The sequence below is a fragment of the Vulpes vulpes genome, chromosome 2 (assembly GCF_048418805.1).
Source record: "Vulpes vulpes isolate BD-2025 chromosome 2, VulVul3, whole genome shotgun sequence".
NCBI lineage: Eukaryota > Metazoa > Chordata > Mammalia > Carnivora > Canidae > Vulpes > Vulpes vulpes.
The window spans coordinates 144,816,499-144,834,063 of NC_132781.1; the positions used below are offsets into that span (position 1 = coordinate 144,816,499).

A 17,565-nucleotide genomic window follows, 5' to 3' on the forward strand; every position below is an offset into this window, starting at 1 on the left:
GATTTAGCAATTCCACTCCCACAATATATATTCCACTTAGAGGTGTTTATCCAAGAGAAATAGAAACATTGGTCCACATACAAACTTGAACATGAAGTTCAGAGCAGCATTATCTATAACAGCCAAAAAGCAGAAACAACCCAACTGTCCATCAACTGATAAATGGTAAACAAAAAGCCACATATTATGATTTCATACATATTTTTAAAGATTTATTTATTCATGAGAGGCAGAGAGAGAGAGAGAGAGAGAGAGAGAGAGAGGCAGAGACACAGGCAAAGGGAGAAGCAGGCTCCACACAGGGAACCTGATGTGGGACTTGATCCTGGGTCTCCAGGATCACACCCCGGGCCGAAGGCGGCACTAAACCGCTGAGCCACCGGGGCTGCCCTGATTTCATACATTCTTATGAAATGTTCAGAATTGTAAATCCATAGACAGAGAAGGGCTGCATGAGTTTGCCAGGTGCTGAGAGTGAAAGAGCGGGGAGTGATAATGTGTACAGGGTTTCTTTCTAGGGTGATGAAAATGTTCCAGAATTAGATAGTGGTGATAGTTACACACTCCTGTAACATTCTAAAACCCCTAAACTGTATACTATAAAAGGGAGAATGTGATGGCATATGAATTACATCTCAGTAAAAGAAAGAATCCAAAGGTTCATCTAAAAACACGTTTTTTATAAATAACAAAAAACTAAAAACAAAGTAAGATGTCAGTAGTTATACCCTGGAAGTAGTTTAACGGAGGCTATTTTTTTTTTTTAATTTCTTTGATTTAGCTGTATGTTCTAGTTTCTTGAAAATCAGTATTAATTAGTAGTATTTAAACTGTTTATTGTTTTTAAAAACAAGTATTTTGAAGGACAGTGTGGTAGGGACGCCTGGGTGGCTCAGTGGTTAAGCGTCTGCCTTTGGCTCAGGGTGTGATCCTGGAGTCTGGGATCAAGTCCCATATCGGGCTCCCTGCATGGAGCCTACTTCTTCCTCTGCCTGTGTCTCTGCCTCTCTCTCTGTATGTGTGTCTCTCATGAATAAGTAAAATCTTAAAAAAAAAAAAAAAAAAAAATTGGATCTAAGACCTAAATGAAGGAGCACCAGGCTGGCTCAGTCAGTAGAGCACATGACTCTCTGTCTCAGGGTCATGAATTTGAGCCCATGTTAGGCAGAGATTACTTACAAAGATTATAATAAAATAACTAAATGTAAAAGCTAAAACTGTAAGACTCTTAGAACATGGGTTCATTTTCATGATCTTGAATTAGGCAGTGGTTTCTTGGACATAACACTTAAAGCACAAGCAACAGAAAATAATACACAAATCAGAATTTATGAAATAGGAAAAAAACCCTTTGTACTTCAAAGAACACTATCAAGAAAGTAAAAAGACGATCCATAGAGAAGAAGAAATATTTGTAAATCATTTATCTAATAAGAGTCTAGTATTAGAATATACAAAGAACTTACAACTCAACAAAAAGTCAACCCAAGGGGCACCTGGGTAGCTCACTCGGTTGAGCATCTTACCTTCAGTTCAGGTCATGATCCCAGGGTCCTGGGGCCCAAGCCCCACAATGGGCGCTCTGCTCAGTGGGGAGCCTGCTTCTCCCTCTCCCTGCCACTCTGCCTACTTGTGTACTCCCTTCTCTGTGTCAAATCAATCAATCAAAAATCTTAAAAAAAAAAAAAAAAGTCAACCCAATGAAAAATAATGGCCTATGTGCACATGCAAAGATGTTCACCATTAGTTTTGGGAAAATGTAAATCAAAATTACGATGAGATACTACTTTGCACCCAATAGGATGGCTATAATCAAAAAGGTAATGAAAAAAGTTGACAATATGGAGAAACTGGAAACCTCATACATTACTGGTGGGTATGGAAAATATTACAGCTGCTTTATGTGATTTAGCAATTCCACTCCCACAATATATATTCCACTTAGAGGTGTTTATCCAAGAGAAATAGAAACATTGGTCCACATACAAACTTGAACATGAAGTTCAGAGCAGCATTATCTATAACAGCCAAAAAGCAGAAACAACCCAACTGTCCATCAACTGATAAATGGTAAACAAAAAGCCACATATTATGATTTCATACATATTTTTAAAGATTTATTTATTCATGAGAGGCAGAGAGAGAGAGAGAGAGAGAGAGAGAGAGAGGCAGAGACACAGGCAAAGGGAGAAGCAGGCTCCACACAGGGAACCTGATGTGGGACTTGATCCTGGGTCTCCAGGATCACACCCCGGGCCGAAGGCGGCACTAAACCGCTGAGCCACCGGGGCTGCCCTGATTTCATACATTCTTATGAAATGTTCAGAATTGTAAATCCATAGACAGAGAAGGGCTGCATGAGTTTGCCAGGTGCTGAGAGTGAAAGAGCGGGGAGTGATAATGTGTACAGGGTTTCTTTCTAGGGTGATGAAAATGTTCCAGAATTAGATAGTGGTGATAGTTACACACTCCTGTAACATTCTAAAACCCCTAAACTGTATACTATAAAAGGGAGAATGTGATGGCATATGAATTACATCTCAGTAAAAGAAAGAATCCAAAGGTTCATCTAAAAACACGTTTTTTATAAATAACAAAAAACTAAAAACAAAGTAAGATGTCAGTAGTTATACCCTGGAAGTAGTTTAACGGAGGCTATTTTTTTTTTTTAATTTCTTTGATTTAGCTGTATGTTCTAGTTTCTTGAAAATCAGTATTAATTAGTAGTATTTAAACTGTTTATTGTTTTTAAAAACAAGTATTTTGAAGGACAGTGTGGTAGGGACGCCTGGGTGGCTCAGTGGTTAAGCGTCTGCCTTTGGCTCAGGGTGTGATCCTGGAGTCTGGGATCAAGTCCCATATCGGGCTCCCTGCATGGAGCCTACTTCTTCCTCTGCCTGTGTCTCTGCCTCTCTCTCTGTATGTGTGTCTCTCATGAATAAGTAAAATCTTAAAAAAAAAAAAAAAAAAAAAAAAAAAAGGACAATGGTATTAACACCTCATACCAAGAAGGAAAGAAAGGTAGAATAACTAACTTTGAGGGAAAATTCCAAACCTCATCAGACACCTAATACTTCATTAAACCCAAATTATCAGAAGTTAACTTTTGAACCTCCTCAACCATGATGCTAATGGATTCTTCCTCCTGCTGTGGCAGAAATTTATAAACACTTGATGGTACTGAAAGTTACATTATTTTGACTAAATCAAAACAGTAAGGGAAACACATGAAGTCCCAGTTCTCAGTCCAGAAACTAGTTCTGCTGAAACACGGTTTACTCCAGAACAAGTGTGAAGATGAAGCACAGTCTGAAGGCATTGTTCAGATATAAAAATACTATAAAAAAAGAGGCACCTGGGTGACACAGTTAGGCATCTTGACTCTTGGTTTCAGCTCAGGTCATTATCTCAGGATCGTGAGATCCAGCCCTGCACCAGGCTCCATGTTTGACAGGGAGACTGCTTGAGATTCTCTCTCCCTCTCCTGTCTTTCTCCTCCCCCATGCACAAATCTACATGGACTGTCTCTCTCTCTCTCTCTAATAAAATCTTAAAAAAAAAAAAAAAAAAAACACTCTAAAGAACACTTCACCATCACCAACAAAAACCACTAACGAGTGTTTACTTCCCAGAAGAGAGCCAAGCAGAGAGAAAATAATACTCATACGAAAGGAAAGGACACTAAATTCTGAAATCTTTTCTGCAGTTGTCTTTTTACATGTTTTTAAAAAGTGAAAATAAAGCTCTACTTCATACTAGTTTAAAAAGCAATATGTAAAGGAAACACTGCAAAGTACTTCAAAGATAAATAGTTAAAATGTGTTTTACTTAGGAATTTTTAATTAAGGACATTCTCAATACTGTCAAGAAGTTTCGGAAAAAAAAAAAAAAGAGTTGGAGCGCGCCTGGGTGGCTCAATTTGCTTTAGCCTCAGACTCTTGGGTTTTGGCTCAGGTTGTAATCTCAGGGTTGTGAGATTGAACCCCACATCTGGCTCTGCGAGTTCAGCATCAAGTCTGCTTTAGATTCTTTCTCCCTCCTCCTCTGCCCCTTCCCCATTCCCATGCACATTCTCTTTCTAAATAAATATTTCAAAAATAAAATTAAAGTTAAAATTAGGTGAGGCTATTTATGAGGTTAATTTGATAAAAGCACAATGAGGGGATCCCTGGGTGGCTCAGCAATTTAGCACCTACCTTCGGCCCAGGGCATGATCCAGGATCAAGTCCTACATCAGGCTCCCTGCATGGAGCCTGCTTCTCTCTCTGCCTGTGTCTCTACCTCTCTGTCTCTCTGTGTCTCTCTCTCATGAATAAGTAAAATCTTAAAAAAAAAAAAAAAAAAAAAGAAAGAAAGAAAGAAAGAAAGAGCACAATGAACCACAGTACCTTTATTAAAACTAAAATTTTAAAAAGTGATAATGCTAAATGCTGGTAAGCATGCAGAGAAACAGGCTTACACACATCACGATATGAATATAATATGGTACAATCACTCTAAAACAGAGTTTAGCAGGGCCGCCTGGGTGGCTCAGTGGTTAGGCGTCCGCCTTTGGCTCAGGGTGTGATCCTGGAGTCTGGGATCGAGTCCCACATCAGGCTCTTGTACAGGGAGCCTGCTTTTCCTTCTGCCTCTGTCTCTATGTCTCTCATAAATAAATAAATAAAATATTTTAAAAAATAAATAAGAGTTTAGCAGTTCCTTTCAAAACTAAATACATAGTCGGGGTATCTTAGTGGCTCAGTCAGTTGAGCCTTTGGTTCTTGGTTTCAGCTCAGGTCATGATCTTGGGGTTGTGGGATCAAGCCCTACATCAGGCACTATGTTTGGCAGGCAGCCTGTTTGGGATTCTCTCTCCCTGTCCCTCCCCCTCGCCCCCCACATACACTCTGTGTCTCTCTAAAATAAATAAATAAAAATAAATATGTATTTACCATATGATCCAGCACCTTTATTTATTTATTTTTAAAGATTTTATTTATTCATGAGAGACACAGAGGGGCAGAGACATAGACAGAGGGAGAAGTAGGAGCATGCAAGGAGCCCCATGCGAGACTCAATCCCCGAACCCCAGGATCATGCCCTGAGCCGAAGGCAGATGCTCAACCACTGAGCCACCCAGGCGTCCCTATTTTTTTTTTTTTTTAAGATTTTATTTGACAGAAAGAGCACAAGCAGGGAAAATGGCAGAGGAAGAGGGTGAAGCAGGTTCTCAGCTATCCCAGAATCATGACCTGAGACACCCAGGTGTCTCGACCTAGCACTTTTAAGGCATTTACCCCCTAAAAATGAAACTTTATGTTCACATAAAAATTTGTATGCCTAAGTTTATAGCAACTTTATTTGTAATAGCCAAAAACTGGAAACTCTTCTGGTATGTCCTTCAATGCATGAATCATTAAACAAACTGTGGTACATCCACACATTGGAATACTACTCAACATTAAAAAGGGATGAACTATTAATACACGAAACAATCTGGACAAATCTCAACGGAATTATGGTAAGAGGAAAAAACCCAAAGTAACACACTGTGTGATTCCATTTATCATTCTCAAAATAACAATATTATAGAAATGGAGAACAAATTAGTGGTTGCTCAGGGTTAGAGATGACGGTGTGTGTGAAAACAAAGGGGTAGCATAAGGGATCTCTGATTGCAGTGATTATCACACAATCTACACATGATAAAAGTGCACTGGACTACATACACGCACACACAAATGAGTACGCATTCATTTGTTAGACTGGTGTTATCTAGTTGTTAGACTGGTGAAATCTAAATCAGGCTATGAAGTGTAACAATGTCAATTTCCTGGTTTTGATATTAAACTATAGTTATATAAGATGTTACCATTGCATGAAACTAGGTGAAGGAAACATGGGATCTCTGTACTGTTTTTTTTTGCAACTCTGTGAATCTGTATTTCAAAAGAAAAACAAATGAGATGGGGCAATGCATGAGCAGGTTAATATAATAAATAGAAAAAATTTAACATAGCATTTGGAACATGATACAAAGGCTACCACGAGCACTTTATGATTTTATTGAACACTTTTAATAATAAATCAACTAATTTGAAAACACAGGTTTCTGCAGACTATTCAAACTATTGGAGCAGGAAGCATGATCAGAGGTAGAATTCCTGAGTTTAGTCACTAGATACTCCATGAAATCTCTTACAGACATGGCAAGATTTTTTTCAGACTTGAAGCTATTCAAGTGAACAAGGAGCCAGCGCACAACATAAACATCTTCACATTGTCTCTCCCCCAAATCTCCCAACTTCAATCTCCATACGGTCCAAAGCCCTTAGTATACAAAAGTCTCTTATATCATCAAATAACTTGTAAGATGAAAATAAATATATTGCCTGTTTGGATGCAAATTAATGTACAGTCTAGTTCAAGGCCATCCTCCATTTCAATATTCCCTTAGGAAAAAAATTCCATGTCATGTTAAAAATGGTAAAATGGATTTGAAGCCTTTATGGTGTTCTGCGGCAGCTGAGTCCCTAGCAAATATTCTGAAGGATGGAAAGAACATTCTACTGGCAGTCTTCTGAATTCCTCAAGCAGGCTCTGAGCTGTCCAGTCAGCTCTGTAGGAAAGAGCAAAGACAGGAGTCTCAGACTAGCTGCTGGGAAGTGGACCCTAACTCTTCAAAATAAGCATCCTCTTGGGCCTAGAGCCCCTCTTCGGGATTACTCCACACCTATGTGTGTGTAAGTGATTAATACATACAGTCTCTAGTGCCGTGGGTGTGATCCTGAAATAGTTTCCTCCACTAAATATTACTCTAACGGATTCAACAGAAGGGAGAATAGAAAGCTGAGTGAAATTATACAACAGCTTGCTTTTCTATCTTCCATAGAAAAAGCAGCTGAAATTTTTCTCAGCTTCAGCAGGTATAAGAATATCTAACTACAACCATCTGACCAGTGCCCATATCAGCAAGGGAGCCCCTGAATTTTCTTCCCATGGACTTTTCTGGGCTCCTAACACTAGGATGTTTTGGTAGGGGTTTCATGGAAGAAGCTGTGCTATAAGGCCATCTATCACACCAGGACCAGCACTGTTTTAACACACACACACCCTCCCCACCTTGGGTTTTTCTAGTATCCCTTTCCTATCCCTCCTTTACTGCAATATACTGAACCTTCTGTGTGAACCCAGGGTAGACTCCAAAAAGCTCTATCCACTTGCTGGTTCCTTTTGCCTTTCAACAGCTAAAAACTTAATGGGGTTTGAAAAAGACTACACACCCTGACATACCAATGATCCTCAGTGACAGTCTTCACTGGTCACAGATTTTAGACAGAAGACGAGCTATGACATGAAAGTATCTTAGGTGGGGCAGCCCCGGTGGTGCAGCGGTTTACACCACCTGCAGCCCAGGGTGTGATCCTGGAGACCCAGGATCGAGTCCCACATCAGGCTCCTTGCATGGAGCCTGCTTCTCCCTCTGCTTGTGTCTCTGCCTGTGTCTCTCTCTGTGTGTCTCTCATGAATAAATAAATAAAATCTTTTAAAAAAAGAAGAAGAAGAAAGTATCTTAGGTGAACATAGTATATGAGATTTAGGGAAATTCTCCAAAATGAATTACACTGTTAGTGTAGAATGTACCCTGGAAGAAACCTAACATCTTCTCAAAATCACCTTTCAGTACTCAAATGTAGTAGAATTCAAGGACCCAAGGGTTCTAGTTCACCAAAGAATTGCTGGGACTACATTAGCAAATGTACAGATATTAACATTTAGAGCAAGCACTTGGAATACGGCCTCTAAATTCTTTCATACTCAACGCCATGTTAATCTGCTGGATCACTTACTTTGGAGCCCAGCACCAACAGCAAGCCTATTGATCACATCGTGTAGAAATTAGCAGAAAGAAATCATAATGCCGGTGCTGAAGAACAGCGTCAGCATCTTGGACTTACCATGATCTAGAGCACAGGGCACATCAGGAAGGACATTGCCCCACTGCAGCAAAGATGACTATGCTGTGGCCCCCAAATTTCAAGTCACTGCCAGACAGCTCCACCTTAACATCACCATATTTTTTTTACTCCAAACCCACAATCCCAGCCCTTATTTGCAATAATAACAGCAACGTTTCCACACTCTGGTTCAAAGCTATAGCGTGATTATTTAACCCAGGAAGGGAGTCAGGATCCTCTCCAACCTTACCCTGTAGCAACACACACATTCATTCTTTACTGTTCCCATCCCCATCAGTCCAGGTTAAGAAATTATTCCTTAAACCTGAGTTTCCCAGCAGGGTCTTCCTGATTCCCACACTCAGATTCATGCTCCAAAACACTACTTTGAACAAGTCATCCAAGGCTTGAAAAAAACTATCTATAGATCTGGCAATGCAGCCAACACAAACCTATCCTGATGAGCTTGGACAAGCTCCAAGCACCTTCCACAAGAAGTTTCCAGACATAGGGGGGCTCAAGACCAAGGACTCTGAGTCTCCATAAGGTAACCGTGTTCATTACTTTTTGGACATCACTTCTTTCTCCATGGTAATCAACAATTAAATCTTTGAAAAGGGTTTATAGCTCATTTTCATGGACAACCAGAAGGAGCAGGTGGACTGCTTCCTACACCACAGCCAGCCTTGGAGGGAAATGAATTCCAAGAAATAGAATAGTGAAAGCAACTTTAAAAAGAAAAAAAAAAGAAGGAACACGAGCAAACTCCCTGAGTCTGTGGGTACACAAAGGCTAGGTGGTAAGCAGATTTTTTATTTTTTTTTAAAGATTTTATTTATTTACTCATGAGAGACACAGAGAGAGAGGCAGAGACACATGCAGAGGGAGAAGCAGGCTCCATGCAGGGAGTCCAACGTGGAACTCGATCCTGGGTCTCCAGGATCACGACCTGGGCCAAAAGCAGACACTCAACCACTGAGCCACCCAGGCATCCTGGATTTTTAATTAAAAAAAAAAAAAAATTTTTTTTTTTAAGTAATCTCTATGCCCAACATGAGACTCAAACTCACAACCCTGAGATCAAGAGTCACATGCTCCACCAACTCAACCAAACCAGGCCCTGCCAGTTGTATTCAATTTTGAAAGAGAATATGAAGCTTTCAGGATGAAATCCAAATATCTTACTCTACATTTAAGAAATTTCCAGGTGCCTGGGTGGCTCAATTGGTTAAGCATCTGATTCTTGATTTCAACTCAGGTCATGATCTCAGGGTCGCAAGACTGAGCCCTGGATCTGGCTCCATGCTCAGTGGAGTCTGCTTAAGAACCTCTCCCTCTGCCCCTCACACCTGCTTATGTGCACACACACATACACACACTCTCTCTCAAGTGAAAGAAAGAAAAGAAAAGAAAAGAAAAGAAAAGAAAAGAAAAGAAAAGAAAAAGAAAGAAAGAAAAAAAGAAAGAAAAGAAAAGAAAAAAAGAAAGAAAAGAAAAGAAAAGAAAAGAAAAGAAAAGAAAAGAAAAGAAAAGAAAAAAGAAAAGAAAAGAAAAGAAAAGAAAAGATTTCCACCCTAGGGCCCCCTGGGTAGCTCAGCTGGTTAGGCAACTGACTCTTGATCACAACTCAGGTCATGATCTCAAGGTCCTAGGATTGAGCCCTGCATGAAGCTTGCTTGCGCTCTCTCTCTCTCTCCCCCCTCCTCTGCCTCCCTAACCCTCCGCTCATGGACGCTCTAAATAAATAAGATCTTTATTAAAAAAAAAAAAAGTTTCCATCTTAACTAGTGACCTAGTGGACTAAAGGAAACATATACATAAAAGGAAAAATAAACATAAGCAGGCTATATAGCAAGAGCGAAAAGCAAGTAATTCAAAAGTTCAAAGGAGGAACGACCAAAGTGAAGGACCAGGACAAAAGAGAAGTCAGGATTTTGAACTGTATCTTGGACTGTTCAGGAAGTATGTCAACCAGTTTGGTGGAGGCAGAGAACACAGAAACCAAAGATACAAGAGAGAGTAGATATACAGCAGTCTCCAGTTCCAGTCCACTGTTCATGTGCCTTCCACGCCTCTCCCCTATCTGGACTGTCAGTTCAGAGGCCAGGAACCACTACAATTTGTTGACCTATTAGCTAAACATCAGTTCCTGGAACTCAGAATGCTAGTAACAGTTTTACTAAATAGTGTAACTTTGAGGTGCACCATGAATTCAGATTTTTAAAAACCTGTACTAAAAATAGCAAAACTTCTGTAAAAGTCAAGACATAAGGATCTATAAATCAAAACATGAATTTTTAAACACCCAGACACTCTTACGAAAAGTTAGGAACTGCTTAATAACACAGGAAATTTTGCTGACAGCCTCTAAAGGAAAAGGCAAAAGAATGAAAAGTCTTATGAAGTGATAAACAGTTTTAAAAACAGGTTTACAATCAGTTTTTAAACAGTAATCCTGCTGGGAAATGGAAATTCCTCTCCCTAATCCCTTCTGAGGGCAATATATTTGAATCGGGAATAAGAACATCCTGACTCTATCGAAGTTCAAATATGAACCTTTTACGGTATCCCTATCATGAAATAGCAAGTAGAGAAGAAAATAATTTTTTATCTGTCAAAAAGAAAAGCAGCCACTATTTTGGATTTATCACCTCTCTTTGCCAGACACACATGCAGAAGCTTCAGTAAAACGAAACTAGAGAACTTCAAGGTTTTAGTTGACAGTGATTACTTAACTGGAGCTTATTTCTGTGAAATGAAACTACCAGAACCTTTAAATATCAATTTGCTTGTCGCTAAACCACCGCTTTATGCTTCATCTTGGAAATGCTAACAGGATGGAACCCATGAGTCTTTTATTAAAACGTGATGACCATGGAGAGCGCCCTTGAAGCTTAGCAACAGAGGACTCAACCCTAAAAGGTTCCCCTCTGGAAAGCGAGGACAGGTTTGACATGTAACCCAGTGCCAGTCCTGAAACGCCTGACTGCATTTTCCATAAAAGGTGGGAGTTGTAATAGTAGCATATAGCAGACACCAGCCCACTAGAAGCAGATGGAACCCACCAACTCATTTTACCCAGACCTCCAAAAAGGTACACAGAACTATCTGTGCTTGCCAAAGCAGGGCAGATCTGAATGGGTGAATCTAAGAAAATGTTTCACAAAGGCTTACTAATGGTATTACATTTGCCTACTGTAGCCCCCAATGTAAAACAAGATCTGGAAAATGAAAAACAATTTGAAAGCTCATTCTCCATACTCAAGCTAAACACACACAGACATACACATACATACATACACATACATACACATACGGCCCGATTTTTTATTTTACAAAAAAAAAAAAAAAAAAGACTCAGTAACCTATTCCAGCACAGGGGGGCTCTTCTAGAAGGGAAATCTAGCTGGAAACATTCCCTGCTTATGTACATAGTTCACTAGGGGTCAACTGAGATTCCATTTTGTAACAGCTGAACTTTAACCAGAAACTCATTAATGGTGCAACATTCACTCATTAGCGTGAAGTTACCCCCTAGAACGAAAAGCACTGGCTGTATCTGCCAGAATGACAACTTTACAGTGAGAAGCTGGAGCCGAGGACCGTGAACTCCTAGAAAGTTCTATCAACCTCAGAAGAGCTCACCATCTCCACCAGCCTAAACTCAGCTGTCACCCCATTTTTCACCCACAGAAAAAAGGCATCGCTAATACAGGAAAAAAAAATTTTTAAATAAAAAAATTAAAAGACGGGCAAAAGGGTTAACAGCAGGCAAAACCTTACAGGGTTGACAGGATTCCTGTTTGGGATTGGGGGAGGGGGAGGGGGAGGAGGAGGAGCTTTCTGGATGTTTCTATTCTTGGCAAGGAACGCACCTCCAGGTCCTGTACCATCAAAAGGCACTAACACAGGAATGTTCTCAGGGAATCAATGATTTGCCTGTGCTAACAGACTTCATCTTGGGGTGTGCTGATGCGGAGGGCTGGAGGGGGAAGCCTGGGGAAGGCGTGTTTGATTGGGGGAGGGGGGATGGGAGGAAAGAGTAGATGGATGTGGTGGGGGTGGGGGGGGCCGGGAAAGGTGCGGACTGTTAAGGGGGCAGAGTGTGGATGACTAAGGGAGGTGAGGGGAGGATGTGGATGGTTGAGGCAATGTCCAGAAAAGGCCTGGAAGGCTGAGGGGGAGGGGGAAAGGTGTGGATCGCTGAGGAGGGGAGGGGGAAGGTGCGGATGCGGGAGCGGCGGAGGACTGGAGGAACCGGCATCAGCCCCGGGGAGCAACGAAGGCAGGCGGGCGGGGGGCGGCCTCGCCCAGGCTCCCCCAAGCCACCGTCTGTGGGCGTGTGCCCGGCTGCGCGTGTGCAAGGGCCGGGCCGCGGGGCCGCCGGGCCGCCGGGCCGCAGGGCCACACTCACCCCACGACTCCCTGGTTGTAGTTCCTCCGCTTCCACGGGGTCCCGCTGTACACGCCCCCGCCGCCGTCGGCCCGGCCGCCCCCCGCGGCCCGCCCTCCGCCGGGCTGCAGCAGGCTGTAGTTGAGTCCGTAGGTGCTGGCCTTATTGTCGCGCTTCCGCTTATTGCTGCTGCCCGAGGCCGGGTCCGCGGGCTCCACGGCGGGGACGGCGGCGGCGGAGTGTGGGGACGGGGACGGGGACGCGGACGGGGACGGGGACGCCGAGGGGCCCGCGGCGGCCCGGCGGGCCCAGGCCGCGGGCTGGTGGTGGTTGTTGTTGTTGTTGGTCGTCTCCAGGGGCAGGAAGTCCCGCTGCTCCGCCGACGGCGCGTGGCCGCCCAGCAGGCGCTCCCCGGAGCGGTACATGCCGGCCGGGGCCGGGGCCGGGGCCGGGGCCGCGCCGCTGGGGCTGCCGGTGCTGCTGCCGCTCCCGCCGGTGGCCGTGCTGCTGCCGCCGCCGCCGCCGCTCGCGCCGCCGCTGCTGTGACAGTGGTGGTTGAAGTAGAGGTTCCTCAGCCCCTGGGTCGTCTCCCAGATCTGCATCCACAGACTGTTGGACGGTCCGAGCTGCTCTGGCTGGAACCAGGCGATCCTCGGATCCATCAAACGGCGGCGGCCGCTGCCCCCGCCCCTCCCGGCCGCCCGCAGGGCCGCCGCCGCCGCCGCGCCTCAGGCGCACGCCCGGCCTCGGAGGCTGCTGCTGCTGCTGCCGCCGCCGCCGCTGCCGCCGCTGCTACTGCTGCTGGGGCCCGCCGCGGGCGGCGCGGTCGCGCAGGGAGCCCGGCCGGCGCCGGCGGCGTCGCTCCCGCCCTCGGGGGCTCCGCGGGCCCTCCCCCCCTCCCTCCGCCCCTCCGCCGAGCCCCTGTCACTGGGGTCCCCGTGCAAATGGCGGCGGCGGCGGCGGCTCCGGAGTCGAGGGCGAGCGGCGGCAGCGGCGGCGGCGCGGGCGGCGGCGGGGGCGGCGGCGGGGGCGGGGGGGGCGGCGGCGGCGGCAGCGCTGGCGGCGGCGGCGGCGGCGGCGGCGGCGGCGGGGGCAGCAGCGGCGGCGGCGGCGGCGGCGGCGGCGGGACGCGCCTGCTCCGTAGCGTCCTCGCTCCTCCGGCCCCGGGGCGGGGCCTCCGCCGCTCGCCCCGCCCCCGCGCTCGCCCCGCCCCCGCGCTCGCCCCGCCCCCGCCGCGCCGCGCCGCCCGGCCGGCCCCGGCAGCCGCGCCGTGCGTCACAGAGGCCGCGGTGCGGGGCGGCGGGGGCCGCAACCGCCCGCCCCAACCGTCCCCGCGCCGCCCGAAGAGGCTGCATGTACCTGGCGTCCAGGCGCCCCCGACGCGCGCGCCGGCCCCGGGCTGGGCTTCCCGGTCGCTGAAACCGGGCCGGGCCGGACGGACGGACGGACGGACGCCGGCTCCGCACCGAATGGATTGTGGGAGGCGCCGCCGCCGCACGCCCTGCCCTCCTCCACCCGGCGGCCGCGGGAACCCCTCGGTTCTCGCGACCCCTCCCGAGATCTCCGCTCCGAGCCCGCCTCGGGGCAGCTGCGGCCCGCGGCCCCGACGCTGCGTGGACGCGGGCTGCGCGGGCGCCCCCGCCGCCCCCGGCCCGGCCCCCGCCCCGGCCCCCCGCCCCGGGCCCTGCGCCGCCCGCGCGGCCGGACGCGCGTCCTCGTGCAGCGTGTGAGCCCGCGGCTCGGAACCACCTTCCCCCGCCCGGAACCTGCTCCAGGCGCGCGCAGGTGCAGACGCGGCGGCCCCACGGGCTGCTGGGGATCCTCGTGCGGGGCATCCTCGCCTCCAGGTGCCCCGGCGGCCGTGGGCAGGTCTCCTCCCCTCCGAATTCAAGAAAACCCCAAACCTTTTAAGCCTCAAACGAGGACCGTATCGTTGGCGTCCGTCGGGATTTTCCGGAGCGGTTATTTGCCTGTCTTCCCAATCCCTGTGATCAACAACGACAAGGAAAGGGGAATTTTAAGTATTTTAAATCCTAAAGAGGAAAAATAAGAGTGAGCTCGTTTCCTGCGTGCCCTCTGAGGTTGCTCCAAAGTCCAGAAGGAGCCCCTGATGCCCTGTTGGGGCCGTTTTAGGAGCTCGATATTCCGGAAAGTTTGGGGTTTTTTGGCAAAGACGAAAAAAATATTGGTCAAATTACAAAGCCTTGCTCTACAGTTTTTCTTGCTCAGAGAAGAACATGGCCATAAATAGGAAAACACACCCTAAAAAACCCTGAAGAATTTTGGTTCATCCTATTTGGTGATTTTCTACAAGTCAGTATTAAAAGTGTTCTCAGAATGCAATTTGATCCATACTGAGAATTACCAAGCCAGGAAAATGAGTAGTGGTATTCTTCAGGCTATTGACACTGACAAATCATACAAAAATAAAGCATTGTATAGAAACGGGTTTCTTTTGGGGGCGCGTGGCTGGTTCAGTTGGTGGAGCCTCGGACTCTTGATCTGGAGGTTATGACTTTGAGCCCCTGGTTGGGTGTAGATATACCTAAAAATTAAAAAAAAAAAAAAAAAAAGAAAAGAAAAGGTTTATTCTGACAAACTTCAAACTTGTTTTAAAATTCAAACAAGAGGTTCGCCTGGTGGCTCAGTGGATTAAGCATCCAGCACTTGATCTCAGCTCACATCTTGATCTCAGGGTCCTGAGTTCAACCGTGCATTGGGTTCTATGCTGGGCATGGAGCCTACTTAAAAAAAAAATAATAATAATCAAACAAGAAAATTGGAAAGCTGAAAAAAAGTAGACATTATCAAAGTCCCACTATCTAGAAACAATCTCCAAAAAGACTTTGTTAAAACACTTCCAAAACTCTGTCCCTGCACATGCTATGCGTCAAGATAGCCTTTTTTATTTTGAATATTATTCAGTCTTTAAAAATATTTTTTCAGATATCAAAGAACACATTACATGCCACTGATAACTAAGCCAAAAAAAAAAAAAAAGTATTCAAAGTTAGTAATAGTTCATGCCAGAAATTAACATTTGTTATATTGGAGAGCCCATTTGTTCAGGCAAACCTTAAAAATTACTAAAGTATTGGCAAAATTATCAAATGAGTTGATATAAATAAAAGAACTTTGTGAAATGTGGGCTGAGAGGGAAGATATTAGTTTGTTCACCTGCAGGGAATGCTGACTAGTTAGCCCCATAACACATCCATGTTTCAGAGCATTCATTCAGTAAATCATGGTTGAATGTCTACCATCGATGCAGAGAGGATAAATAAGCAACCAGGGTCTTTAGCTGGCTGCCATTAATTTACTGTCTGGTTAGGAAGAAAAAAAGAGGTAAATATTTAAAGTCAAATTGCAGTTTATTAATTTCAGCAAATATGTACCATTGTTGGGGATATGGCAATGAACAATACTGATGAGGTCCCTTCCTTCATGGACCTTACATTCTAGTGGGTAAGGTAAGCATGTAAGGTCAGACAGTGGTTAAGTGCTACGAAGAAAAAGAAAGCAGGCTAAAGGGATAGTAACAGCCTGCTATTTTAAGATGGGCTAATCAGGGAAGGCTTCTCTGAGGAAGTGATATTTGAGCAGGGACTTAAATGCAGCAGTAGGCCATAACCATCTAGGGAATGATCTATCAGGCAGAGAGAATAACAAGTGCAAAGGCCCTGAGGCAAGAATATACTTCATGTGCAAGACAGCAAGGAAATGCAATTGAATGTTGAATATATGCCATGCTATAAAGTTGTAATGAGTGTTGAATGTCAACCATGGTATAAAATTATAAAGTATTTCTTGTGGAAGTTCCCTCAAAAATCATTCAGTTTAACGTAAAACAGTGGAGAATTTTAAATACACAAAAATGTATTCATTTTCCCCAACATATCTGCAGTGTTTTTTCTCAAAATAATCTACTATTGCATTCAAAGAGATAGACTACACTAATTTCAATAAATTTTGATTACTCAACCTTTTCATTTTGCTATTTAGAACAAAAGAACAGACACTTATTACAGTCTTCAAAACCATCTGCATTAAATTGATGAGCCAAAAAACACGGTTATCACAAACTCAGACATTTTGCTCCATAATCTAATCTCCTATTCATTCTCAGTATTCTTATTCTTAGGGGGGAAAATGTTGAGTCAATGGTTTTAACTTGGAAGATTTACTGAAACATCAAGATTCTGCAGAGTAAAAATCGAGTGGAAAAATGAGAAGAAAGTGAATTACCCATGAATCAAGCAAATTTAAATATGATTTCATTGATTTATTAACTTGAATAAAACTGAAGGGAAATTGCACACACACACACTACTACATGGTATTATTAATAGTTGTCATTATAATTAAATCTTAGGCAGTGTGTGATTATATTACTTCACTCCCGAGTTAACAAGAAACACAAACGATAAGTCATATAGTTAAAGTTATTAGTATCTTCAGTGTTTAGGTTATGAAGCATTTGCTCCAGGTATTAATAATCTTGGACGTAGGGCCCATTTACAAACCTTCCCCTTTTGCACACAATATACATCCTTGTACCGTGGTTTTTTTTCTCCCTCATGAATTCAAACAGGATTCCAAGTAGGAGCATCTTTTTCAATGACATTTCAAAATAATTGGCAATGTGGAGGCCTGTATCTTGTTCTGGACAGTTAAAATTTCTTCCATTCCTATTTTAGAAACAAAATTGCTTAAATTCTGTGCCATTCTGGGATCTTTGGTGTGAGAGTGTGTGTGTGTGTGTGTGTGTGTGTGTGTGTACGCGTGTGTACGTTTAGGAGCTTTTTAGTATATATGTTATAAAATTCACCCATTTTAAGTGTACACTTTAATGAATGATTTTTAGTACATTTACAGACTTATGCAGCTTATTGCCACAATCTGATCTTGGAATGTTTCCAACACCAAAAAGATCTCAAGAGCTTCTTTGTAGTCAATCTGTTTTCCCAACCCCATCCCCAGGCAAGTACTAATCTACTTTTTTATCTCTATAGATTTCTTTTCTGAATAACCTCTATTCTGGTTGGTGTTTCTATAGAATTTGACCATGGTAACTGTTATAGCCCCCACAGAGAATTGCTTGCTTAGCCTAATGACAAAACAAAACAAAAAACACTGCCACAATGAGTGTATTTTCTCAAATTTCTGACCAATCTGTAAAAAAAGTTCCAGACGTTTTTTTCAGAGTCAAGTTTATACAAGGCTGTTAAGGCA

At 44.4% G+C, this 17,565-nt stretch overlaps 2 protein-coding genes across 4 annotated transcripts in view; both read right to left on the reverse strand.

Annotated features, from left to right (window-relative positions):
• The window catches only part of TENT4B (terminal nucleotidyltransferase 4B), a 77,419-nt gene extending 64,310 nt beyond the window's left edge, over positions 1 to 13,109 (reverse strand). The window contains exon 1 of one of the 2 annotated variants that reach the window (XM_026011727.2): positions 12,355 to 13,108. In XM_026011727.2, the coding sequence (XP_025867512.2) occupies positions 12,355 to 12,995 (641 nt within the window). In that variant the 5' untranslated portion in view covers positions 12,996 to 13,108. Of the gene's footprint in view, positions 1 to 12,354 lie in introns of both variants that reach the window. The other variant, XM_072750272.1, reaches the window with a different exon arrangement.
• A 1,018-nt stretch (positions 13,110 to 14,127) lies between these two features.
• The window catches only part of HEATR3 (HEAT repeat containing 3), a 69,685-nt gene continuing 66,247 nt past the window's right edge, over positions 14,128 to 17,565 (reverse strand). The window contains exon 15 of one of the 2 annotated variants that reach the window (XM_026011726.2): positions 14,128 to 14,318. In XM_026011726.2, coding sequence (XP_025867511.2) covers positions 14,241 to 14,318 — 78 coding nt within the window. In that variant the 3' untranslated portion in view covers positions 14,128 to 14,240. The remainder of the gene's footprint in view (positions 14,319 to 17,565) is intronic. The other variant, XR_012000067.1, reaches the window with a different exon arrangement.